The following is a 26,261-nucleotide window of genomic DNA, read 5'->3' as shown; positions in this document are numbered from 1 at the left end:
GCAAAACAAACAAAGGCAGAAGCAAACTACTGATGGCCAGCTTCTTTTAAGTGCTCATCTTTCCCCTCTCCAATGCACTGTATCATTATCTTAATTCTATCCTGCTGATTCTCATCGCCAAGCTATTAAAAATAGTATTGGAAAACTTCACTCAGTTTTCTCTACTAATCAGATGAGATACAGGTGAAATAATTGCTGTAACATTATAATACACTAATGCTCAATTACTTCTCTATTATTTAACCATACTAGAGAAGGGTGAATGTCAAAATCCTAAAATAGGGGAGAAGCAGTAAAAATACTTTCCTTCTTATATAACCACTTTAAGCTATGTCCTTTAAAAAAAACACATTATATTTCTTGGTGCACCAGCCAGCCATCACCCCAGTAAGTCCTTCATGAAGACAAACCAGCAACCTGACTCCTAGCATTGCACCCTCACCATTTCTCTCCAGAAAACTCATCTCCCACAGAAAGAAAGCAAGCAACACATTTAGTCTTGCTGGGTAAAGCCATTTGGTAATAAGCACTCCACAGTGAAAACAAAAAGCCATCCAGAGCATGGGGGCCAGATGGGATGTGAGAGTCACCATGTGAAGGAAGGTGACAATAGGGCTGTCAGTAAGGAAACAGCACCAGGAAGCACCAATGGACTGAGACCACCCAATCTGAGTCTCCTCAGGCCTGCTTATATCACAAGATACTTTGGCAAATCCTTTTCATACAGTCTCCTACTGTCTTGATGAAGAGCAGCATGTTTACCTTTCCTACTTCTCAGTATGTGTACTTTCACTAATAGTTACTTCAAATGTTTTTACAAGTTCACTTAGAGTGAAAGCTGTCTAATAACTGCCAAGCAAGACCTCATCACTTACAAGGACCAAGGTGCCTCAATGACAATCACTAATAACAGCAAGTGTACACACACGCTCATTCTTTTAGCTTCAAAAAGAGGTACAATTTATAAGAAGCTAACCAAATTTAGCATCTGATCAGTTTATGACATAGTACATGCTAAGGTGTCAAACAAGAAAATCTGTATGCGAAATGTAGTTGTGGAAATTCAAAGAACTGTTAATGCGCAAGTTAATTGTCCAAGGGAGCCCAGGCAGCTATTATTTGCTCTAGAGACCACATCCTCCACATTAAATTAGTACTTTTTAACAAACCAAGAGGCTAACCACTTACTGAGATAATAGTTTTCACCAATTTGAAGGAGAAAAACACTCCCTCCTAATTCACTGCATGGTACAGTCACTAACTTGAAATAAAAAACAGAAATTAAGGGATAAATTTGCTTAGATAAAAGCAAAATGTAGAGTGACAAAATGTAAGAGCGTAAGTGGCCTTATGTAAGAGCACAATGTTGCAATTTCAGTCTTTATATATAGCATATAAATTACAACTTAGTTAAAGGAAAAGAGTGTGCAGAATACATTCTAAATCAACAGAACTATGCTGATGCAAAAGTAGTTCATTAGGCAATTCCCACTAAAGAAAAATCTGTATACTTAAATGCACTGGTGCACAGAACATACCATTGCAATGTGGTGACTTTGCAGCTGCTGACCACATATCCCAACCAGATGGTAGGAATCTTTGCAGCTCCACTCACTGAAGTGAGAGATGGGAAAGCTAGACCTTGGACTGGTATCAGATTCACTCCCTCTCTTCCCCTGTCCCAAGTCCCAAACTGAGAGGAATTTAAACTAGGAAAATATTTTACCTTAGATGGCAGAGATGATGACACTTGACAAGATACAGATGCTACTCTCAAACACCGTGACCAAAACACAGTAACAAACACAAAAGCCTAAGCATCATACAACTGGTAAACTGTGTGTGCACAGCTGTTCCAGGATGTTAGTAATTCCAGGCCATCTTGGATGAGGAGGTAGTGAAAAACAATCAGAAATCTTCCTGCCTTACTGAACTTGTTTAATCTTCTTGCCTTACTGGAAGTTTCTTTTGAACTTCCTTCCCATCAGTGAAGCCCATACTGGGATCTGTTGAGGACTGGTCCTGGAAGTACTGACACACATGAGAACCTATGGCTGTCTGCCTTCTACTGTTACCATGGATGTAGCAGCAGCCAAGATATGAGCAATTGAGAGCAGGATCTTGAGCTCAGCTCAGGGTATTTTCTTTTTCCTTTATCACTGACATGTTATGAGGGAGCATCTTAGATTCTTACTATGCATTTCTACTATTTACATGGACTGGTGAATTAGAAAGCACCTGAAAAATAACATAAGGGAACTGTACTGACAGCCACAGCTCTAAAAGGAACAGATGTGAATAATCTGTAGCCAAAAGGAAGAGAGGAATGGAAACTCTTGACCTTGTTTACTTACTTCTTGGTTAAGTAATTTACTATACACAAGAATGTCAACCTAATTATGAAAGGGACACTTAAAAAAGGGAAAATCTTTATATAAAGCTGACTCATTTTTAAAAGAAGTTAGCACAATGCACAAGGCTAAAAATCACCTTTTGTGTCTGCAACAGGTACCACAAAGAAAGAATACATTTTACAGAAAAGCAAAGTCAAGGTCCATCAGGAAGCAATTAGTACGTAAAACTGCTTATTTATAACACACAGGACACAACACTTAGGATTAGGTCAACTTAACTAAGTAACCGTGCATGATACTATCCCCATCGTAAGGTTCTCTCCAAATATAATTTAGGAATACAAATTTAGCAGAAAATGATCCCTAATGAAAAGGAATTAGCAATCAGTTCTGAAGAAATAGGCTCACAAGATGATCCATGAGTAACCTCTGGGAATGAGAGCTACATGGCATCCTGTACTGAGATAAACAGTTATGAAGACATGTACGTCTTCATGTGGTTCGTATGTCATCCCCTTCTTTTGCGCAACTTGCTTTAGCTAATAGATCTTATTTCTGGAAACAAGTAAGAGTCATCTGAAGCCTGGATTCCACTTTCTGTTTTTTCTCAGTAAACTACAGCAGATCCACGCAACATTGTACTGACTGGTAGGTCAGGAATTTCCACCTAGCCCTGACAAAGGATGACAGTGCCACACAGTCAATCCCAAAGTGTGTAACAAAGGCTCCTGCAGGTGAACAAGTCCATTCCTGCTGAAATGGGGAAAAAGAAGAGCTGCAGACAGCCCAGTTTCTTCTCCCTTCAGGACAGGCTTCTGCAACAGTTACTTTCCAACACAGACACTGAAAGCAAAAGTAGGTAACTTTCCTGTAAAGTGATAGAACTGATCTTGAGAAAACAAAAGTCATCCTGGAACAGCTATTATGGACAAGAGGTTTCTAGTTAGTTGTTAACTGCATTTAAGTGTTTGGAAACCATTTCTTTAAAGATTTTTCTTTAGTGAAGATTCCAGCATACTAGATAAAATTCTATATAAAAAGCATTTTTATGGAATGATCTTTTTCATGTTATGTAGCAGATAACCAGTTATTTAGAAGTAAAAAATTATCCAGTCCTGTAAAAATGACTATAAACAAGCTAATTTGACCGGCAGTGTTGAATTCTGCTGTCCTTTACCGTTCTGTAACACAGACAAACAGCAACAATCAGCTGGAAAGCACCTGTGTCAGACTAGTACAGAAAAGGGGGAAAACATTCTCTCAACTGTGAGGCAGCAGCACCAGGAGGCTGCATATTTCCCAAGTAGGGATAGATTCCTTATGCACTTACTCTGATCTGGCAATTGCCTTTGAATGGCAATTCTACTACATTGAACACTCTTGTGCTTCCACTTCTCTAAAATTCTAACAGTCCTCCACGTCAGAGGGAAAGGAAGCTACCATTGGATCTCCCAGATCTTTGGCACTGAAAAAGATACAAAAGGCTAAGTGACCTTAAACTGCAACCCAATAGCTAAAATGCTATTCATTTCTTTTGATTTACTTGGTATCCATAGCACAACTACAACTGAAAAAAATAAGATAAAACTCTACATAAGATCAAATTTTAATACAGATGCCTATTCATGGCAGTTCTTCCCAATGGAACAGTCAAACAGCTACAGCTTTTTTACCAGTACAAGTGACAAACACACTTTTAAATAGGTTAAGGAAGGAAAGGGATTTAGTCTCGGAATAGATCATAATTAAATTATCTTTATCAGCTTTCATTTTGATTCTTCTAACAAAACTCTCTCATATATAAACGACATGCAAATTCTGGATTGCCAGGGGCTGTGTAGCCTTTCACAGATTTTTGCAAAGAAAAAGCAACATTTTCTTTAGATGTTAACTGCCAAGTTATTTATTGCTACTTATACCCATAGAAACAGTATATATGAATGCTTGCATTTCCTATTTAATTTCATTGAAAAAAAATCCCAGTGCCTAAAGCTAAAAGACTCCTTTTGATCTTACCTGATTTTGTGAGAGAATTCGGTAGAAATACTGAGGATTTAAAGCAGTTTTGAAGCGTTAAATGCAGTGCTGCCTTCACTCTCATTCCCAGCTCTACCCATCTTCTGCCTGCTCCTGGCACTAGCACTCATGCAGCAGCAATGGTGGGTTATTTCAGGAAGCTGGAAATGATGAAGATTAACCTGGAAATGGATCTTTTCTGTCCCAACCAGCTCCCTGAGCTGGCTTGGCATAGGGTCCTATGATTACCAACAGTGGCTTGGGACAGGGACACAGCAGTTGAGCCTGGCATGGCTTACACTGCAGCAAAGCCCCGCTGGAACTTGCTTTTCCTCTCCTTGGAACACATACTCCTAACTCAAACAGCCTCAGTATGAGCACCCAAGTTGTGGAGCAAGAAGTCACTGCTGTGACCGGAACAGACTCCCTTGCTCTGCCCAGGCAGTCTGCAGTCAGCTGTAGTTCTTGTGCCTGCCATAGCCACTTGAATGGATACCAATGAAGCAAAAGTAGAAATTTCACATATCTTAGTGACAATCTGATTCCAGAAAGGTTCTTACCCTTTAACATGTTTTGATAAAGAATGAGGTGGGGGCAAACACCTTTCTCTGGAAGTTAAACCAGTCACAGTGTGACCAAAATGAACTGAGTCCCAACAAGCAAGGCTTACTAAGCTTATTTTCACTTTATTTGATAATGTTCCTGACAGCAGACTCTCTTGTGTACACTCCACGAAACTTTTATATTTTATAGAGTATGTTATCACACATCATCTGTTTCCTAAGTGTACTCCCATATAAGGCCATAAAATCCTGCTTTATTATTTGTGTTACATTTCTTCTACATGAACACAACACCTTTACTAAGGCGATGCTAGCAGTCCCAAGTTTTCCTTGCCTCTCTTTTACAGTCAGCTCCCAGGAGACAATGACCTGCTGGGACTACCACATCCAGTTCAACCTCCCTGACATATATCCTGTGTGCACCCTTCCTCCATGTCTCAACCCTAGTATTTGATCCTTGATAAAATCACATGGGGAAGCTAAAATACCAAGAAAATCCCACCCTGCTTCTGCACCAAACAAGCCCCAAACATACCCCCCCTACTGGTTCAGCTGCCCAAGGAACAGAGACTGGTGGAAGGGAAAACTTTTGGCAGCAACTGTAACCTCAAATCATACTCCTGGAACCAAAGCTAAGTCAACTATGAAAAAAAAAGAGTCACTGGAATTTGGGCTTCATTTGTTCTGAAGTTCACATAGTCTAGTTTCCAAGCACAATATGCTGCTTCAGCAAAAGCATAATTTAAAAACAAATAACTGTAAATTAAGATGTTTATATTTGTAGGAGAAGTAGAAAAGCTTTAATTTCTTTAGTCATAAATGTAGCAGCAGAGAGCGATCAATCACTAAATGAATGGTGCCAAAAGATTCAGACTTTTTAGAAGGTTTCCAAACAGTATCTTTAAAAACAGAACAATAAATACTTTATGCAGTGAGTCTGAATAACATGCACACTTCATTTTGACTCAGTGCACACATTGCATCAACAATTCATTAATATTTTTCAAAAGCCACATGATTAGAAAAAATGTTAGTACATAAAATCAGAAAGGCAACCCATAATACCAATTGTCTTTAAGTATCACTGATGATACAGATGGAAGGCACAGATGGATTCAGGGACTGGTATCATGACAAGAAGAAATACTATTTCTGGTAAAGTTTGAGATCAAATGGGCAAAACACTTCAGAACAAAAAGCAAAAGAAATCAAAAGTTGTCAACTCCAAGAGCTACCAGGTAAAGTTAAAAGCTTGAAGTCACCTGAAATTCAAAGGAGGTCATCACAGCAGTTGAAAGTTATCGGACATTTCCCTAGAATACCAGTATAAAGTTCTTCCAAAAGCCCATCTCGAATTTACCCTGTACTGTATATATAAAATCTTTCTTTTGTTGGTGAAAGATGCAGTTCCTTTCTCACACTTTTATTACATTTCCTGAAGATAACTCAAAGCCTGTTACAGCTAGAACCTTGGAATGAGTTTAATCACAAGAACATGGCAAGTTATATGTTCCTGTCCCCACCGCAGTGAACTATGTAAGCTTGAAGATGCATTCAAGCTCCAGGGTCAATAGATTTTATAGTGAAGTCACAGAGGATAAATTCATGAAAACATGGTGCAGTGATAGGTAATTTTCTTCTATGCATCATTTAATATTATGTAAGCTGGCGGCTCATTTGAAAAAAGCGCATAGAACTATAAACAAAAAGTGAGCAGCTAGAGGTTCACAATGAATTGCAATAATGTGCTTTTGCATGAAAGATGTGCAGTTCTCTCTGCAACAGAAAGTTCCCTTCATCTGTAAAACAATTATAGTTATGACTTAACAACACTGCAATTACATGTCTATGGATAATGAGGCTCTATGCTCTAGTCCGTCTCCCTGATCTTCCATACAGCCTGTGCCTTTTACATCTGCAGACCTCTCTTCTCCCATCCCACCACTGACTTTTGTCCAGATTATTTTGAGATTTACTGTAAAAAAACCCCAGAGCAAAACTTCTCTGAAGTGACACGTGGCAAAGCTATCCACAGAGCAACTCCAATAACACGTTAAACGTGAACAGCCTATATTTCTACTTTAAAGGTCTACTTACATACCTGTTCTGCTTTGCAGAACAGAACTCCATTTTAGCCTGAACCATACTTTTGTCTGCTGGGGCTTTTATTTAGAGTTACTGTAGTGGCATACAAGGTCAGTTCATACACATGCAAAATTTAACAGAAGTTAAAACTTATGTTCGAAATCTGTCAGAATCAGTTATGCTCACCTCTTTATCCATACTCTCTAAATCCTCTTTACATAGAGTGTACAGGGGCATTGTTTCAGACATACTTGGCTGGCGTTTCCTCTTAGATGGACCAGGCTGCTCTTCATTTTCACTTACTGGTAGGTCTTCTTCAAACATCTGCTGTTGATGTGGCTGAACAACTCTGAAAAAATTCAGGGGTCTCACATAAGAAATATTTACTTGATTCAGAGCTACAAATAAAACCCTATAAACAATTTATGAGTGCCCCATATCTACGACTTCGCTTAATAAAACTCTGTGTTCATCAACAGGTTGGTCAAGTCTCCCGATTAATGCTTTTATTTTCAGTCTGACAGCTTAAGTTTTTATTCTACCTTTGACAAGGAACTCACTCTCTTGCCTTTGCACTGTTCTTTTAAGTAACCATCAAACCTTTCTTGTTGCCAGGAGCTTCAGTAGTTGTAGAAGTGTTGCTTTTAAAACACATTAATGTTCCTGCACAAGTGGAGTTTCTCCATCACTTGACACATTTATCATTCTGAAAGCAATGCCTACGTTCTAATGCATTTCTCCTGATCTATGCTAGGCTTTTAATTTTGAGTCTCTAAGCATACCCTTCTATTTCTTAACCTTACAGACAAGAGTTCTGCATGTAGAAAGTGCACTTCTGCAGTGTCAACCTTTAGACATTTCCCACACGCTAAGCCTGGACAAGATGCAAACCAGGCAATATTTCTTTTAGGCTAGTCTATTGAAATATGACAGCTTTTTCTTTTAGTCTGTATTCTATCACATTGTTAATTGCTGTACTTAATTCAAACATGCAGGTACAAAAAAGATTATCAAATTATTCATTAAAATGATAAAATAATCATAGCTTCATGGGAATTGCTTTATGATAGTAATAAAAAGATAGACTACACGTAGAACAACAGCAGGAGACTTCTACCTTCCTTGGGTAAATTTTTCTGTGACTATTACTTAAGTACTAAAGACTTGTAGAAGCTAAAATTACTATACAATACAGATTAGCTACAAGTACTGGTCTTAGTACTTAGCCTCCTGGAACAAATTATAGCGGCCTAGCACCACCCAGAATCCAGTTCAAAAGTCATAAAGCTCATGAGTCACAAATTATTTATGTTACCATAAGACTGCATTTGGAGAATGACTACCACAACCAGGTATAAAAGTGACTGTATTTGAAATCACAAGCAGTTTCAAGCTGCATCTACTAGGTGAGAGACCATCAACCTGTTTCTGAGAGTGACCATGACTGAAAAAGGGTACAGTGTAGTCTCTGCTCAGCAGAGTTTCTATGCAGAATGGCTAATTTTCATCAAGCCGGGATTTACAAGAAACAGCTTTAGACCAAGAGTCCCCCACAAAAAACCGCCACTAATAACTTATGCAAATCCAGTCAGTCATAGGTAAGGTTCTACAAAATTGTTTCTCCTTTTGTGACCTTGATAACTTCTTAAGAAGGTTATCTAAATATCAAGGGTTTTTTTACCTCAGTACTTAAAATTCCAGAATGTATGAAATCTGAAAGCCATACAAACCTGTCAATTTTGCTCATTTTGAGAGCTTGTATTTCCCAAATACACACTTCTCTTCTCAGATCCCATTGATATGTGCAGGAAATTTGCATTCTTCTTTTGAATGGGAGGCAATGAAGGAAAAGAGCCAAGGCATTGCCATGCTACCCAGATCTGCACTATCTGCTGCAGAAGACCCCCATCAGCACAGCACAACTCAGCAGCACAGCAGACACATGCCCCTTTGTGGTCTCTTATTTCTGTATAGCGGAATTTCTTGTGAAGCTAAAACAATTTGGATGCTGTGGAAATGAACTAATCAAACTATTTTTTTGCTAGAGTTTCTCACCACTGCTAAGTTTTTGGGTTGGGTGATTTTTTCTCCCCTCTACTACATTTTCTATTTTAAAGACCACACTATTTTCTTTTGCTATTAAATTCTCTCAAACAGTAATTTTCATAGATAGATGATGAAAATAATACAGAATTCCACTATATTCTCCAAAAAGTTCTTTTAAATTATGATTTCCATGCCTTTTTAATAGGTAACCTAGGCAGGAAAAGCAGTGATGCCATTTACATTCTTAGCAAAACAGAGAATGGCAAAAAAGAAGCCATAGACATCACATACAACTTTAATAGACACAACTCTATTAAAAATATGACAATCTTGACCATCCCAAGAATTACAGAGAAGTTATATGTAGCAGGGCAGCCAAGCAGATTTTCTTAAGACTAGAAATAAATCGAGCATATTTTTAAAGAACACATTATCATATGGTTGACGAGAATGTCTCCTTTTGCACAAGAGAGTGTGAGATCATACTTGACTACATTACATACAAATATTAACTGTAAAATAACTGTATTAATAGCTTCTAAAGGCTTCTGCTTTTCCCAGTATTTTCCCACTGCTACTAGATAAGAAACACTGGGCCTTCCCATGAAACATTCCAAAAGCAATGTGAAACAAAGTCTTTAAGGTTTGTAAGACATTTTTGTTTTGTTAAAAATATTTTTTAGGCTTTTACATTTTCAGCTGCTTGTAAAGTTCAATAAAAATTAAAGACATAAAAAGGCAGGAATTTGCATTTATTTCTAATCAAATGAGATTCATGAGTACTTCTTAAAAAATAACACCATATTCAACCCTGCAGAGGTTGGTTGGTGCTTGCCAGTCTTACATGCACAAGGACATATATGTGCAGAGTGGATTCACCATTTGTGCAGGTAACAAGCACTTTCCTTGATACAACATCAGGGTAAAAGCTAAAATAACATTATCATCATGAAAGTGTTAAAAATACTAAAATTTCAGTCACATGTTCAATTTGGCACTTCATATTTTTGTTATCATAACAAGATTGATAACATTAAGTAGGAAATGTTGTAAGTTAAAGTAATTTATTCAAATCTTCAAGTATGGCTTCAGCCACCAACATCTTGACACACCTCTTCAAACCAAGCATTCGGTGCATCTTAGCATTATTTTAAACCAGGGTGCCACTTTTAACTTCTCACATGTAAATGACACCCATATTTTAAGCCTTGCCTCATCTGTTAGTGTATTACTAGTGTTCACTAAAATGTAACTTGCAGTATAACTTTTTTCTTTATTCTAGTCCAAGCCGTCATTAGCTTTTGCATTAGTTTGAACAACACTACATTACACACATCTCATGACCCGTTACAACTTTAGTGTTTACTGCAATGTTTGTAGAATATTGCTTCTGTATGAAATGCAAATTGTTGAGATACATAAGGCATGTCAAAGCTCTGAAAAGCAGGTTATTTTTAGAGAGGAATCCCTCCTGTTCTCAGACAGAGAAGAGCTGCTGGCCACCAGCAGCCCCTGAGCAGCATTGCATTCCCTTCCCTTCTACTACAGCTGCAAACTTTTTGTCACCCTCCACTTGGGCTGCAACAGCCATGACAAAAAAGAAGCTACTCAAGTCTCAGAGCTGAGCACAATAGCAAGACCTGTCACTTGAAATGTTGACTACATTAACTGAACCATCTGTAATTCACTGGTGACAGTTTCACTGCAAATTGCATGTACATATTTAAATTAATTATATCCTATTTTAAACTATGTTTCAAGTTGAATCCCAGAAATAAACCAAAAATGTTGAAATCCAACACAGTGAGAACTGAAACAGTTCTTATGAAATGGTATTCAGATAACTTGAAGCCCTTTGGAATTACCAGCCCTGCAAGGAAGAGGTTCTCTCAAGCACAAGGACACCTATTCTTAGACTAAGAGACCAAGAACCATTGCTACGCCATGTGCAGCTACCACGTCCCCAAGGGCTTCCACTCACAGCAGTCCAATTCTGTTTCCCACTATCTGAAATGCAGAATCAGATGAAGATTTGAGAAACTATCAAAGAGGATTATTGGAGGCTTCGACTACACCCACGCACAACAGAAGCAGCTGTGAGTGCCAACAACTTTGACTCTGCTTAAATTCAATGGTTTAGTTACAAATACTCCCCTCTTTCTGTAGAATGTGAACAAGGGAGCACATTAAGTCTGTCAGGACACAAAATACATTGTCCTCTACCAGTAAACTGCTGCACTAATGTAGTTTTCTCTTAAGACAAGTATTATATCAAATTTTAAAGTGGATGTGAAGCTTTATAAAAAAGTTATCACTGATGTATGCATTAAGACAAAGCATACACTACTGCCTCAGCTTTTCTTCATTCAAGAAGACATAGCAAAGCTGTTTCGATTTGGCTTTTTGTTACTTGTTCACAGCCTTCCTGCTCTGCCTGCACTGTGGTATTTAAACATTGCCTTGCTTTTCTCTTAGACTTCGCCAAAACACTCCTCAGGATCTCAACAGAAGAAGGTAGAACTGCTCTGGGGAATAGAAATGTGCCCCAATTAAGAGATTAGCACTTACAGGTCACCAACTTCACTGCTAGAACCAAATCAACAGGAAATGAGAATGAAAACAATTTTTCTCAGCGTAAGACCTTATGCTCATCTCTTTTCTTACAGCTGCTTAGTTGTGGGGTGAAGTTGCAGCACGGAGTAATTGCATTCACAGTTTTAGATGAAAACATCTCAATTCTGAGCACTGACAGTCACAAAAAAACCCACTGAAGTGAAATAAAAGGAGTAGAAAGGAGACACAGCCTCACTCTACCCTCAAAACCTGTCTGAAGCTCTATGAAACTCAGAGGACAGTTAAAGTACATTTCTCTCCTTTTCAATAAGATACTCAAGAAGCACCTCAGCATTTAGGAAAAATAGGCTTAGGTGTGGACAAACTCTTCATCAAGTTGTTGACAAAGGTAGGGAAACCATTAAAACCTATTCTTTTGAAAGCATCCAATGATGCATTAATATCAACATAACCCATCACACTGAAGCATCTTACAAATGTTGTGACAATTACATATAGGTACAACTTTCCCAGCTTTATTTCTAGAAAAATTCCTTTCCACAGTAACTGACCAAAAAACCCAAAAGCTTTTCAGCTCCTCTCTAGATACACGCTGTGCCTTGATTATATAAAGTTTCTAACACTCATTTACCACGTCACAGTAAACTAAAACAGACTTTAAAAGACACAGTTAAGAAGGAACTGAAAACAGGACATCTTCACGAACAAGAGAAACTCAAAAAACCCGTGTTGACAGCAACAGGAAAGCTGAAATAAGAAAAAGGCTACAAACAGATAATAACTGAAAAAAACCAGGTTGAAATATTTAACAACATGAAGATAGTGGAAACATAATAAGCTACACTACTATCCTAAATCTTTACAAGTGATAACACTGCTGAAGTGGCAGGGAAGGAAGAAGAAAGGTAGAAAACTGTGTGCATTTTTAGGTGCGATTTACATCTCTTAAAAACTGAATTGCTTTGTAATAACTGCTATACTCTGATTGCATTGTACAAGGGAATGCTGATCACACTTCACAAAGAAAAGCTTTGACTTTAACTGGATACTTCTTTACCACTGGAATCAACAAGCCTTCCAGAAAGTCAGATCTTTTATTTAGATAATTGGGGATGAATTCTAGATATTTTAGGCATCCTAACGAGACAAGGGGTGTTTTTGCAGCTTTACACGAATTTTGACGAAGTCCAGATGCTAACCTTTGTACTTCAAAAAGTAGTCTGTCTCTTTCTCCTCCTGAATTATTGTCTTGACTAAATGATCTAAGAATTAGTAACAAGCACTCAGCCATATGGCCTTATTTCACAATGCTCAGTCAGCTACACACCTCTTCCATCACTTCTGATATTCCTCAAAAACAAAGTTAATGCCCCTTTTGAAGGAATTAGGTGAAGAGGAAAATTTTATATACAAGAGCCAAATGCTATCAGGTATATTTCATAAACAAAAAACAATCCAGTATTCTAAGACCTACTAAGAAACATCAAGCTGCCTCACTTCAGAGATCAGTCAGTGTAACATTCTTTAGAATACACAAAAACTACACGCTGAATTTCTTTGGTTTGAGGTTTCCAGTTGCACTTCGGTGAGGCACAAAAAGCATCTGGAATCATAGCATCCTGTCTTCACTTCAGCTGATTATTCACTTGCGCTCATTTCCTTTTTTAGAAAGCAAACAACATAAGTAAAGCAAAAATGACAATTTGATCAAATGAAGGGATAATGACAGTAAGATTTACTACAGAATCTAAAAACGTAGATAAATGTGACTCTTAGCTATGCTTTAGGTACCTGAAGGATGAGTGTTCACTGTGGACTGGCAAGGTGATGGGAGGAGCTGGAGACTGGATGTACATTGACTGCCCAGACGTCTGTGTGCCTTTCCTGATCAGCTTTCCAGTGTTAGGATCATAAAGTCGAACTTCAGGACCAGGTTGAGACTTCGGATGGATGGGTGTTGGATGAAACAGAGCTGTCTGAAATGTGCTGGGTGTATCAGGAAATGTGGCCGGGCTATTTTCTCTGTTAAGACAAAGTTCAGAAAAAAATTGCATTAGAAATTTAAATGAGCTATCTAACCAGAACGTAAAAAATGAGCATTCCATTTTTTTCTAAAGCAGAAGAGGGAAATGGTTTGGAAAATCTCTACAGAAACATTTCTTCACCTCATTAAAGTCTCACTGAATTTAAAAGAGAAAACTGCAAATACAAGATACCAACATATTTAAATTATTAAGATATGAATTAGTGTGCCTTAAAAATTGTCTAAACATATTAAGTTACTGAAATAGCTTTCAGGTAGTAACAGCAACCCAATTAGCATAGCATGATAATCTGCATATATGCAACAAAGAGAAAAGCAGGCTATTGTATCAATCTTTGTATTTGCTCTCCAAACTAGCTCTGAGAGAAAATAAACATGTAGTATCAATTTGCAAGTCATCCTAACTAATTTTTTAAAATACTAAGCTGCCTATGATCACCCTGCTGCATTTGAAAAACATAACTTTAGAAGTGTCAGCAGAAACATTCAGAGATTAGTCTGCAGGAATCACCATTATGGCATACTATCCAATTATGATGAAGAGCCACAAAAAAAAAAGGCAAGGAAATTAATTTTTAAAAATAATCAAATAAAACAGCATGTTATGCTCCATGAAAGCTGTGTTATGCTAAAAAAAGATCCAATTAACTTGTTACAAATATTAGAAGTGACACAAAACTGGGGTTTTTACCAGATGCTTTTATGGACGTTTCTGAAGTAGTCTTGTAGCAATAACATGGTAAACCAATTCCAAGTTTACCTACTCTTTTCTTGCTATCTTGAGTTCATTTTACATGCAAATATTTGCTCAGACTTCATCCCTCCCCTAGTTTATAAGTACTCTGGACCCATAACCATTATTTCAAGCAGCTTCATTAAGGAGAAAATCTTTTCCAAAGTTGCTGCACATACAGGATTAAAGTAAAAGTACTTGCATTAAGATAGATACCTTACTGACTGAAGCCTGGGTGGGGGGGCAGTATGAAGCTAAGATATACTGCATTTGAAACACAGAAGAAGGAAAAATTTTCATGTTTCAGTAAAATGGAAGAGTAAATTAGTAGAGGGAGGAAAACTAACATTCATCTAGACAAAAAACAACGCTTACAAGCCACTGTCCAGGTTTCTACTACAAACTTTGCAGTGTCAGGTCTCTGAGACAAATTAAGCATCCCATGCAAATATTCCAAAGTTTGATTAAAAACCATCTGATAGTACTTTTTAAAGACTAAGTATTTTAGTCAAGCCATAAGCAGGCTACATGTCTTTTCCTAACTTATAGGGATCCCATGTCTCAACCTAGCGTCCCATTTGATAAATGCCCTCACTTCCACATGTTTCTTCTTTTGGTGTCTTCAAGGCCTTACACACACATGTTCTGCCCTCAAAGGACATCTTGCAAGTAGAAAGTAGATCGCTAGCATTGCCAATCACACCAGTATCAGTTTAATACAGAAACCCCAATATGGTGGGCTCCTTCCTGTCTAGACATGGAAGAGAAGATCCTCTCTTAGGCTTGCAAGATGTCAAACAAGTAAGTCAAGAAGCAGAAGCTGGCTTGACAGTACCTTGTCATGAGTTACTTTAGCCATGCCACTATCCTGAAGGGGACTGTTTCTGATAGCCCTCTGACTTCCTCTTTGCTAATAATGTTTTTGGCTGTCTCTTCTATTTACTGTCACCCTAGCGCACTAATTATTTTTTACCTTTTCTCTTTCAGCACTTTCTTATCATCCTGAAACCACCTCTCACTATTTCCTTTCTTCCCGTTCTTGCCCCTATCTTCATGCCATCCAATTCTTCTTAGAATTTTCTATGGTATTTTCTGTTTCTCTTTCTCGTCACTACCAAATTTCACAAAAAAAAATGCCATACTTTACCAATTCTTCATGTAGTAGAATAATGTGCATTTTTTGGTGGCATGAATGATCCTGCGCCTTGATGACACTCCCTATGTTAGCTTACAGATGAACTGAAAAAGGCAACTTCTCCAAATTAAAAGAGCTAACAACAGTAACTGCTAAAGAAAGAAATGTTACCACAAGTTTTCTCCTCACTGTGCTAGTTACTGAACTGTATCCTGATCCCTTGACAGTCTTCAATTTAAGCAGAAGAGAAATGGACAAAAATGGGGAGTTCTTTCATAAAATCCGTAAGAATTGCTATAAATAACTATTGTGAACTTGTCAGAAACCAATTTATTAACAAATCAGCATCACTGTATGAACAACCTATTTTCATGGCCCCTATTCCCTCAGGTTAGCACTTACCTGTGTGTTTTGATGTAGTCATCCTTCAAGGGAAAGAGCTGCTCCTCAACCTTGTCCCAGCGCTCCAGGCAGCTCCACAGCCAATCAGGGTTCACAACGTGGAGGTCCTTGCAGTCCTGAGCTTGCCGAACTTTTTCTGTGCCTATTACAGAGTCAAACATAACATAACAGTGTTCCCAGAAACACAGAAGATAAACCAGTGTGTAGTTAAAACTAAGAACATTTTGTGACCAATTGTACAGGGAAAAAAACGCAACACTCCTCCCCAACCCAACAAAACAGTCACAACTAATAAAAGTGAGAATCTAAGTAAGATGCAGTACCTCAGCCTCAAGGTGGATGAACGTAACTTTCTGAAGAACTGGCACCATGGAAGTAGTCCACTAAGATTTATACAGAAAATCCCTGCATCTTCTCTGCGTGTTAGCCCAACAAACAATACAACTTTTGTATTATATCTCCTTCACTTATATTTGTTAGCAGTCTAACAAGAAGCAGCTTTTCAATGCTGTTGAAGCCTGGCTAACTTATCATACCAGCTTTTTTACACATGGTCCCCTGCTCATACAGCGTGCTACCTTTTAACAGGCTGTCACCCACTCAACCTCCATCTGCCAGAAGTGGAGGCAGAGCAGACAGAAGTCCTTTGTGCCAAAACAGGAACAAAGAATGTGAAGTTAAACATGGAAGGCTAGCATGCAGTCCAGGTGAAACTAACAACAGTGCAGCTTGCAAGAGGTGAACTCAAATTCTGCTCTCTGGGGATGCCAGAACAAGAGAGAAACTCAGTAAAGTTGCTATAAATCTACCAAAAAGCACAAAAATCAGTGCTGTAGTTTAATCCCAGCCGCTCGTTGACTCCTCCAACCAACTCTCTCCAACCAGTGGGATGGGGAGGAAAATCAGGGAAAAAACATTAATCCTAGTGAGTTAACAACAACTAATGAAACAAAGTAAAATATAATAATACTAATAATATGAGCCCTTGTCTGTTTTCACACATGTGAAAACAATGAAGCCCCCAGAAAAAAAAAAATTAAAAAATCAAGTTTCTGAACAAATCTGACAAGGAATCAAGAATGGTAAATTAATTTGACATTTTCATCACAATTCCCTGGAGTTTCATCTTCATCACTGTCATTTAACAACATGATTTTTTACCTGTTTCAATTAAGATGAGTATCTTGAAGTACCCATATTTCTTCACATAATTTGAAGATGAGACAAAGCAGCTAATCTCAAATACTTAATGCACTTTGTACAACTTGAACTACAATCCACTGGGATAGACAGATGAACTGAAATGCACTTGAGGATTGACCTAACTAGTTGGTTAGACGGCTCAGTTTAAGACATCTGTAAATTTAAAAGACTAAATAAACAGAAAGGGCAGGAGATAACTGCCCTTTACCAAACTGCTGAAAGCTTCTGTTTCCCTACCTTTCATCCCCCAAATCCAATGGAATACAGTAGGGCTACATTTTTCTCTAGATACACATGCTTTTTCAATTTAGATTAAAAGAAAAAACAATGTTGTGTGCACAAATATATTTCTTCTTTTTTCAGCTGTAAATGCAAGCAATTGCACAGTTCAGGATGTAAGAGCTGTACATACAAAGCTTTACTCCACACTAGTATCATTGCAAAAAAAAAAAAAGTTAATTTAACAACCCAAGATAAACACAAACACAAAAATAAGTATTTCAAGATACAGCCCTGTCCAAACCTCTAATGATCTGGACATGTAATATTTTAATTTTTGCCATGAAATAAAAATAAAACCACTGTCCAACAAAGATTTAGTGAAAACAATTTTAGAACTGCAACTGTTAAACCCAGCACACCTTTGCAGTTCAAGAGGTTTTAACATAAAACCCTAATGAGAGAGGTCAATGCACTCCCTGAAATCATACATGACCTGATTTAAGAAATCTGTTTTCCAATTAATTATCAGTTACAAAAGCAACTGAGAGAAATTTCATACAACAGTTGCTGGAAATGAGCCAGTTTACAGTGCCAGAAGGAGCTTTGACTAGAGGTATTATTAATATTTAATTAACCTCAGTAGGAATTGTAGAAATACCTGCAGTTAGAAACAGTTATGTATAAAGCTGTATTTAATTTCTACACAGGGTATATTTCAGAGGAAATAAAGCAAAGGTTCTGAAGGAGAATCAATTTAAGAGATCTGGGAGAAAAAAGATTGAAGAAGTTAAAGACTTGGCTTGGACATTACTTTCTTTTGAGAATAAGGGAGAAAAGCAATGATGACATAAGAAAGACAGGTAAGAAGACAGCTGTTACAAAGAGGATGCTAAAATCAGGTTCATAACCATAGGAGTTTCAAGGCAAAAAAAAAAGCAACAAGAGCAAGAAGTCTCGTAGAAGTTTAGATACCTGTGCCTGGTATTAGATACTGAATCAAATATCAGACAGCTGGCAATACTGTCCTGCACATAACAGCTCTGGAGCTGACTGAATGCAATATACAGTAGCACACACAACAGTTAACCAGAGCTGGTGATGTGGTTGGACAGATGGGACTACGCTGCTCCTTTTGGACTTCATCAGGGGAAACCTGGACAAAACCATAAAACTGCACCATCACCTCATGTTAAATCTGTGAAATTACATGAGAAGATGGCTTCCTCCAACTGTTTTTCAAACTCATGTTTCTGCACTGATGTCAGGTGTTTCATCTTGATGCCCCTTCCTCCTCACCCCCACATTCTGCATCCACATACGTCTGATTGTTTTATAGTGGATGTATGCTGAGGAGCTATGTAAATTTTTCTTCTAGTCAACAGGGTTATAACAGAAAACTTAAACATGGAAGCCAAAATGGCACGATTTTGTATGAAGTTGCTACTGGAACTAGGTGGTCTTTACAGCCCAAATGTTCTAGGATTCTATGAAAGTTGGTGACACAAACCCACCTCCCAGGAGTCAAAAGTCTTACCTTTCTCACCTCCACAACATCCAAAGCTTTCCGCATCCTCCCCATTTCTAAAGTGCCTATTGCACACTCCAGCACACTGAAAGCTGCATGAGGGAACACAACTGTGTACTCTTGGGGAGTGCTTCCTATTTCTAGCTGACATATTGACAAATCAAGATTTCACATGTATGATGTACTTAAAGCAAGATTTGGTGAAACACCAAATTTAACCAGGAGAAGAAATAGCATTGTGATACTTAATGTGCTTGCCTTCTCCTCTCCCTTTCCCCACTGTAACTTCTCCTTTTCGAATTAGGCTTATTAAGACAGAACAGCAGAAAGATTTTAATCCAAGCAACAGTACTTCTGATGCAACTAAAAACATCTGAATTACCCAGCTGAGCTGAAAACCACTTAGAGAAAAACTGATTTTCCAGACTACTTTTTTGCATTATTGTCATCTAATCACCTTTCCTTACTTCAAATTCTAAAGTTGTTCCAAAAAGTTAAAAAGGCACAGAAGATTTTCCACGTGAAGCAACTGGGGCCCAAATCCATCACATCTACTCTCTGATGGATACAGTCTGAAACAGATAATATCAGAAAATGTTATTTTCAAAGCCGAGGAAGGGGCTCATCAATTCTACTTCTGCACTTGTTGAAAACACTGCTCAACCAACTGTGGCCTCTGATTCATTCTCAGCCATGAGAAATTCTGTGTGTATACTCAAGGCTGTGCCATGACTAACCAAAGCACACGACAGGAAGAGACCACCAGCGGCACTTGCAGAACTCTCTCCTGATTCCAACACACCAAAATCTACATACCCTTATGGTAGTTTACAACCAGGCCGCCAGACATTGCTTGGAAAACCTGATCACTAGAAGTTTATTTCTCCTCAGATGGTCTTTACGTACAGATTTTGATTTACAATCAAATCCTGAAGCTCTTCTGCAAGAAGTCCAGCCTAAGACAAGTGATGGATGTGCTGTTCTGAGGCTATGCCTAAAGTTCAGGTTTAACTCTGCACTGTGCTTTAGCAACAAAAGCAAGAGGCTTATCTGGTCAGTGGCCAAGTTTAGAGCAACGCTTAACTGGATTTTTTTTTAAAGACACAGCCCTTGAACATATTTTTCAAGAAAAAATGCTGTTGACACATCACAGGTGTAGGAAATACCATGGACTCAAATACATTTTGAAAAATAAAAGAAAATTTCAGGGCCAAAACTGATGTATTTTTATTCCTATCACACTACAATAATTTTTGAGAGATATGAACAGCTTTATCCCCCAGAAAAAACTCCATACAGAAATCAATTACAGTATTTTTCATCTGTTCAGGAAGGAACATAACAAGGTTTATGAAATAGTGTGATAACTGCTTAGCCAAGTGTGTACACAGCTATAACAACTCATCCTACAGTGCAGTTTACTGATGCTTAAAGCAAACAGCAGATGTTTCAAAAACTGAAGCAAGATTTATGCAGCACATAGACAAGTGGAAAGGACTATGGGGTAGCCTTTTCTCAGTCACTCAGATTTATGAAAGCTGATTACATGATGCAAAAGTCCTGTATTTTCCAGTAATCCAGGCAGATAATATTTTCTGTGCTATGTAATGAAAAAAGTTCCAGTTTTTTACAAGAATAAAGAGTTATTTTATTTCAGAATTCAGAGTACCTGTGTCTACAGGGAAATAAGCTGCCTATCTGCAGAGACAGATACAAGTAGATATAAGAATAAAAGAAATTAAAATTATTTACTCTAATAAGCTGGGAAGAATGCTGTAAAAACAACCTAAAATGGTTTTCAGTAGTTGTTCATTTCAATGCACCAAGTTATGATGATGTCACTCTGCAGGGGAATCCCCATCACTTCAAGACCTAAGGGGTAACTATTTCACACTGACTTCTCCCATTTTACATCCTCTGCCAAATTCTTCCTTTGCCTTCAAAATGAGAAAGCTAATAGTAATTATTCCCCAAACACTGCTGCAGATTAAGTATATGCCATTCCTTACATCTCAGCTAATGCAAAGTAAACATACACATTTAGCTGCTTGTTAAGAGTCCCAAGTCCGCCACTGTTAGTAGTGTCACCCAGAAAGACTGAACTAACTTTTCACAAGCACATTAAAAAAAGAAAAAAAGATAAATGTATAGATAACAACGTTGCCTGGTCTCACCTCATTGACTTCTGAAAAAAACTCAAGAAGGGACATGCTTTTGTTTCCCCTTTTCACCAGCAACTAGACATCAAGCAGGCTTCAGATGTTTGCCATGGGAGCCAGAGACACAATATTTGTATGGCTTACTGTCAGCAAGAGGCTTGTAAGAATTTGCTCTCTAACCATGCAAGAATCACTATGAAAATCACATTGACAGATGAATTATCACAAATCCAGCTGTGACAGAACAAAATTTATATCCTTAAAATCTCTGATTAAGAAGTTTTTCGTGAAATTAGAACGATGCAGCATAACTACACCCACCTAACCAGAGGTGAGTATAATAGTCTCCAGTTGAAAAAAAACCAAAACCCCATCACAAAACCAGAACCAGTCAATCCACAAGGATCTTACAAAGAGTTATTGGAGAATATAGTTTTTCTCACTTGAAATCCCTCTATTTCATTGCCATTGCTACAGAAATAATTATTAAGTGATGATTAAAGATGACAACAGAATTGCCCATTAGGCAGAAATGATTGCAAATTTACCTCATCTAGAATTAGTGCAATATGCAATTTAATAAAAAAAAAAAAGGTGAAAACAGTTTTTCATATTCAGATGTACTTTAGTGTATGATTCACTAAAAATGTGCAGGTGGCAAGTAATTTACCTATAAAAATAGAACACAAGGATGCATAGATGCATCTACATAAACACACAACCCTCAAACTGTACATTCCAAAAACAAACTAAAAAGTCTACTGTTTCTCATTATCATATGATGTGTACCTTAATATGTTTCTCAACACTTTTAACTCCAGAGAAATGTGTATGTTTGGGAGGGTCTCATTTACATTCATCCTATCAATTTTACCCCATCACACAATAATAGTTGCATCTGATGTATAACTACATTCAGAAGTCATCTAGTTTAAGATAAATAAAGCAACTTTCAAATGAAGCATTTTAAGATTCGAAACTGGAAAAACATCTCATATTGACAACTATTATGTCTCCAATGAAGTATGATGAACTTGCATAATTCCTTGCTGAAATAAGTATTATTATTCGCGAAGTTTTAAAACAGCTGTTCAGCAACTGTAGTAAAACAACAGAGTCCCAAACTAATGTATCCATTGATTTCAAAACTTTTTATCACATCTTCACAACCCAGAATCCCAGCTAATCTCAATGCATCTAAATCCATCTCCTGAGTTTTAGGCTGTTTTTACTACTAAAATGTCTATCTCCATTTATATAATATGCTTTTACTACTTAATTGCCTCTTGACATATGCCCTTTCGGCACTTAAGGTCATACACACTTTTACGGAAAGTACCCTCTCTTTAAAATACAAGCCAATGAAACCAAGCTGCTTCTTATGTACTAAAACATCACATGAATAGCAGTCAACAAAAAAATCCAATAGGTGGCAGATAATGTATTTCTTTGCTTATGACATCTAAGCATGTCCTAAAAGTACCTGTAAGTTTTAGATGCTTTAAAAGATGCAGTTTTGCTTTTGGATTTCATGCGTTTGATTATCAGATATTTAGATTCCATGTAATTTCAAAAGGCCAACAATGAGGGAATCAAGGCTCAGGGTGCACCCCAAAAAAAAGGGTGCTAGAAGCTAAAGCTGCTGACCTGTTAGGTCCTCTACAGCAGCTACCAATGGTACACTGCTATCCATAACAGCTATGAAAAAACAGGCAGCTTTGTCAAACACAACCCAAAAGTTACGCTAAACTCTCTTACATCTCTTTTGACAAAAAAGTACAGGTTAAGCACAATGCAGTGACAGGGTATTAGCAGTCTTAAAATAATTTGAATTCCATACCAAGGGAAACTGAACCATGAGAAGTGAATGTGAGAAATGGAGAAAGAGAGCACTGCTATACCTTTATAGCAAGCCCACCATAAACTTTTCTTTGACACAAATATTAAGTTTCTATTCAACAACTTTGACTCTTTGAGTATTACTATCACCAATTCTTAACAAAAAACTGAGACATGACACATTACATCAGAGGGTATTTAGTGGGTCCTACTTTAAAAGCCACATTTGAGTAAAAAGAATAGAAAAATCCTTTCAAAAAGGCTGCTAAATTGTTTTAGGAAGAATCTTTCCTTTGATTTCAATGCTAATCTCAGTTACATTAAAGTCTGTAGATTATACAAAAAAGAGCTCAAGGCATGAACTGTAACAGACTAAAAGCTGCTGGAGAATTCAAGTCTCAAATACCTACCTGTCCTTGCTGCAATGAGATGTGTTGCTTTATCAGGATCATCAGCACTCAGTACAAGATTCTTCACAATTTTAGCTCCAAGTGCTGTGGCATGATAGTGTTCCCGTGTCTTTTCAATAGGGAAGTTCGTTGGGTAAAGTCCGCTAAATATTATGGTTACATCTGCCAACACTTTACTTTTTAGTTCTGGTACTATTTTTCTGATGTCTGGAATTTCCTCAATCTCTTTTTTCAGGTATTTATCATACTTTGTGTAATAATCAGTGTGAACTCGCACAAGGATCTCCTCAAGGTATATTAAATGGTCGTCGTCATCTGTATCATCATCTTCCTCTTCCTCCTCCATGCTCTGGTCTAAGGACTCACCCATTGTAATTCCAGACTGTTCACTAATCTGAGATTCTGTTTCAGCTTCTTTCTTGTCTCCAGACCCATTTCCTAAATCACAAAGGCTTTCTTGTTCACTTTCCTCTTGTGCTTCAAGATCAATTTTGTCCTGGATATTTTCACTAGGTAAAGACTGTGTGTCCCCAGAATGGTTCACCAGACCATCCTTTTTATCACTCACATCAGTGCAACTCTCATGCTGCAAATTTTCATCCTGCAGAGGCTGTTTGGATTTCTTCCAGCTTCTCTTTTCCTCATTCTCACTGTCCGATACAGAAGTGGATGACTTTTTGGTATCCAATCCATCGTCACTTTCACTGTCACTAGACAGTTCAAAGTCCAAGTCATTTGTTGTCTTCTCTTGCATTTGCTGCTTCTCTGTAACGGCTGAATCAACTTGTTCTGAAAGCATCTGAGATTCTTTTGTATTTGCCAAATCATCAGTGACCTCACTGTCCATTTTGTGATCAGTGCTATCACTTAAGGAGTCCTGGACATTAACTTTATCATGAGAGTTCACATCCCCATCAGATGTTTCACTGCTTACAGAAGTACTTCCATTTGCAGCGCAAGTGTCCTTTGCAGTTTTCTTGAGACCGTTACTGTGCTCTTCTACACCTATAACATTCTTTATTTCTTCAACATCTTTTGCTGAAATCACTGCTGTATCCAATGCTTCAGGTTTTGTAGAGTGGTTTGCTAAGACATGGGCAAGAAAGAAAACATATACGTATTTTCCCTTTTTTCTTTTTTTAAGGTTAATCAAAATTTAATTTTCTTTGACCTTAAACACAGAGTTTACATATGGACTTAGACTACATTATGCTAGGAAGTGACCACTAGGCTTTTCAAAGTTGTTAAAATCCTCTAACCTAACAAACATTACTTTTGTAAAAAAGTTAATTAAGCAGCTTCTTTTTTTTCTTTAAATCACAGGTCCTAAGTAATTATTTGTTAATTCTGCAAGCATTAAAGGATTTATCTTGTAGTCGAAGTTTTATGATTACATCTTAGGGAATGAAAATAAACAGGGGGGAGAAACAGGGGCAGAATTTGCTTTGTGAGATCCTAATCCAGAACTACAGTACAAGAACTTCATTTATAAACAGCTATGTCTTTCATATATAATATATATATTTCATATATAATTCTCATAACAAAATAACTGTACTTTAGTACTTGAAAAGATATACGTATTTTAGCAACACAAAGATGCCTTTCAAGCTCAATTTATGACTGATGGAATGCAAGTAAAAGGGTAATAGTCAAAAGCAGAAGAAATAGCTTTAGGATGTGTCTGCAGATGTCTGCAGAAGTAGAGAGACAATTAAAGAAACTGCAGACACCCAAAACCGGGCACACAAATGTTCACTGGGAACATTGTGTGAGATCACGCTACTTTGCCTCCCTTTTGTGTGCATGTTCCTGCCCTGCAAGCAGCAGCAGGAGTCAACTGTAGAGGTCCCACATCACAGTGACCTGAATGAGGTTGATCATATTATTCCTATTTTTGTATTGGACACTTCTATTTCAACAAGGGAAAGAGAGCAATGTCAGAAGTATTAAATTAAAAAAAAAACCTCAAAACCCTTGGCTAAACTGGAAAAAGCCCAGCAATTCTTTCTTATGACATTGGTAATTATTTGGGGGTAAAATGTATTGGAAACACAATCTAGTGATGTGTACTTTCTAAATCCATTATGTGTATTACACTGCTGAGCCTGTTGAACATAAGGTTCTTGTGTCAAATGCCAGAACACCGTGTTCAGTAGGTGCTAAAAATTCACACTAATTTTATTAGCACAATTTAGACCGGGAGGCAAGCAGAGATCAACATTCATTTTCAGCAGTGTGTTGAGGCCAGAGTTTATTACCTATTCCTCCAAGTCCCAAGGGCAAGGAAGGGGACTGAAGAGGTGAAACTTACAGAGAAGAAAAAATCAGCATGTTTTACATGAGGATGTGAGGGAGAAACTGTTCCCCTCTACATATTCTTGAACAGTTTGGTGTATTGCCAAATCAGCTCTCAGCCATAACACTTACTAGGACTCCACTTCTGCGCTGTGTGCTGCCAAAAGGAATGCTCTCAGTAAGAGCAGCCCAGTTTTACCAAGCTACTCACATTTGTGCTATCAACTTCAATAGTCTGGGACTGTCCATCTGAGCACAACTGCAATATTAGTAAGACCACCTCAATGACTTATATCAATCATGTTTGAAAAATGGACAAAGTTATAAACGTGGTTTAAAAACAATCTAATTACCTTTCTTCTTCATTTGCATTTCTCTTGATCCAGGAGGTGCATTAATATCTCCTATCCCCTGAAAGTATACATATTTCTTCACAGTTATCAAATTGGGTGCAAACTTCCAAACATCCTCTCTATCATCAATGATGCAAACCATGGAATCTCCACATGGAAAGAGATCTCTAAGAGACAAAGAAATTAAATTTAGAAATTTATATAGCAATGAAAGCAATTTCTATTGATGCTCTGGTTTACTATGAGCATGATCTGCAGAACATGGAACTTACAAAAAGTCAGCAATATTAAAATTATGGA

General features: G+C 37.6%; 1 protein-coding gene across 1 annotated transcript in view; it reads right to left on the bottom strand.

The window, feature by feature from the left end:
• CTDP1 (CTD phosphatase subunit 1) overlaps positions 1–26,261 on the bottom strand; it is a 102,781-nt gene that overhangs the window by 50,124 nt on the left and 26,396 nt on the right. Inside the window, exons 7-11 of the mRNA XM_039571975.1 lie at positions 25,962–26,128; positions 23,311–24,396; positions 15,953–16,094; positions 13,430–13,660; positions 7,205–7,367 (exon numbers count right to left, since the gene is read on the bottom strand). Of these exons, the coding sequence (XP_039427909.1) occupies positions 7,205–7,367; positions 13,430–13,660; positions 15,953–16,094; positions 23,311–24,396; positions 25,962–26,128 (1,789 nt within the window). The remainder of the gene's footprint in view (positions 1–7,204; positions 7,368–13,429; positions 13,661–15,952; positions 16,095–23,310; positions 24,397–25,961; positions 26,129–26,261) is intronic.

This window comes from Corvus cornix, chromosome 2 (assembly GCF_000738735.6).
Source record: "Corvus cornix cornix isolate S_Up_H32 chromosome 2, ASM73873v5, whole genome shotgun sequence".
Taxonomy (NCBI): Eukaryota; Metazoa; Chordata; class Aves; order Passeriformes; family Corvidae; genus Corvus; species Corvus cornix.
The sequence above is the reverse complement of the archived record's forward strand: the minus strand, read 5'-3'. Positions and strand labels throughout refer to the sequence as shown.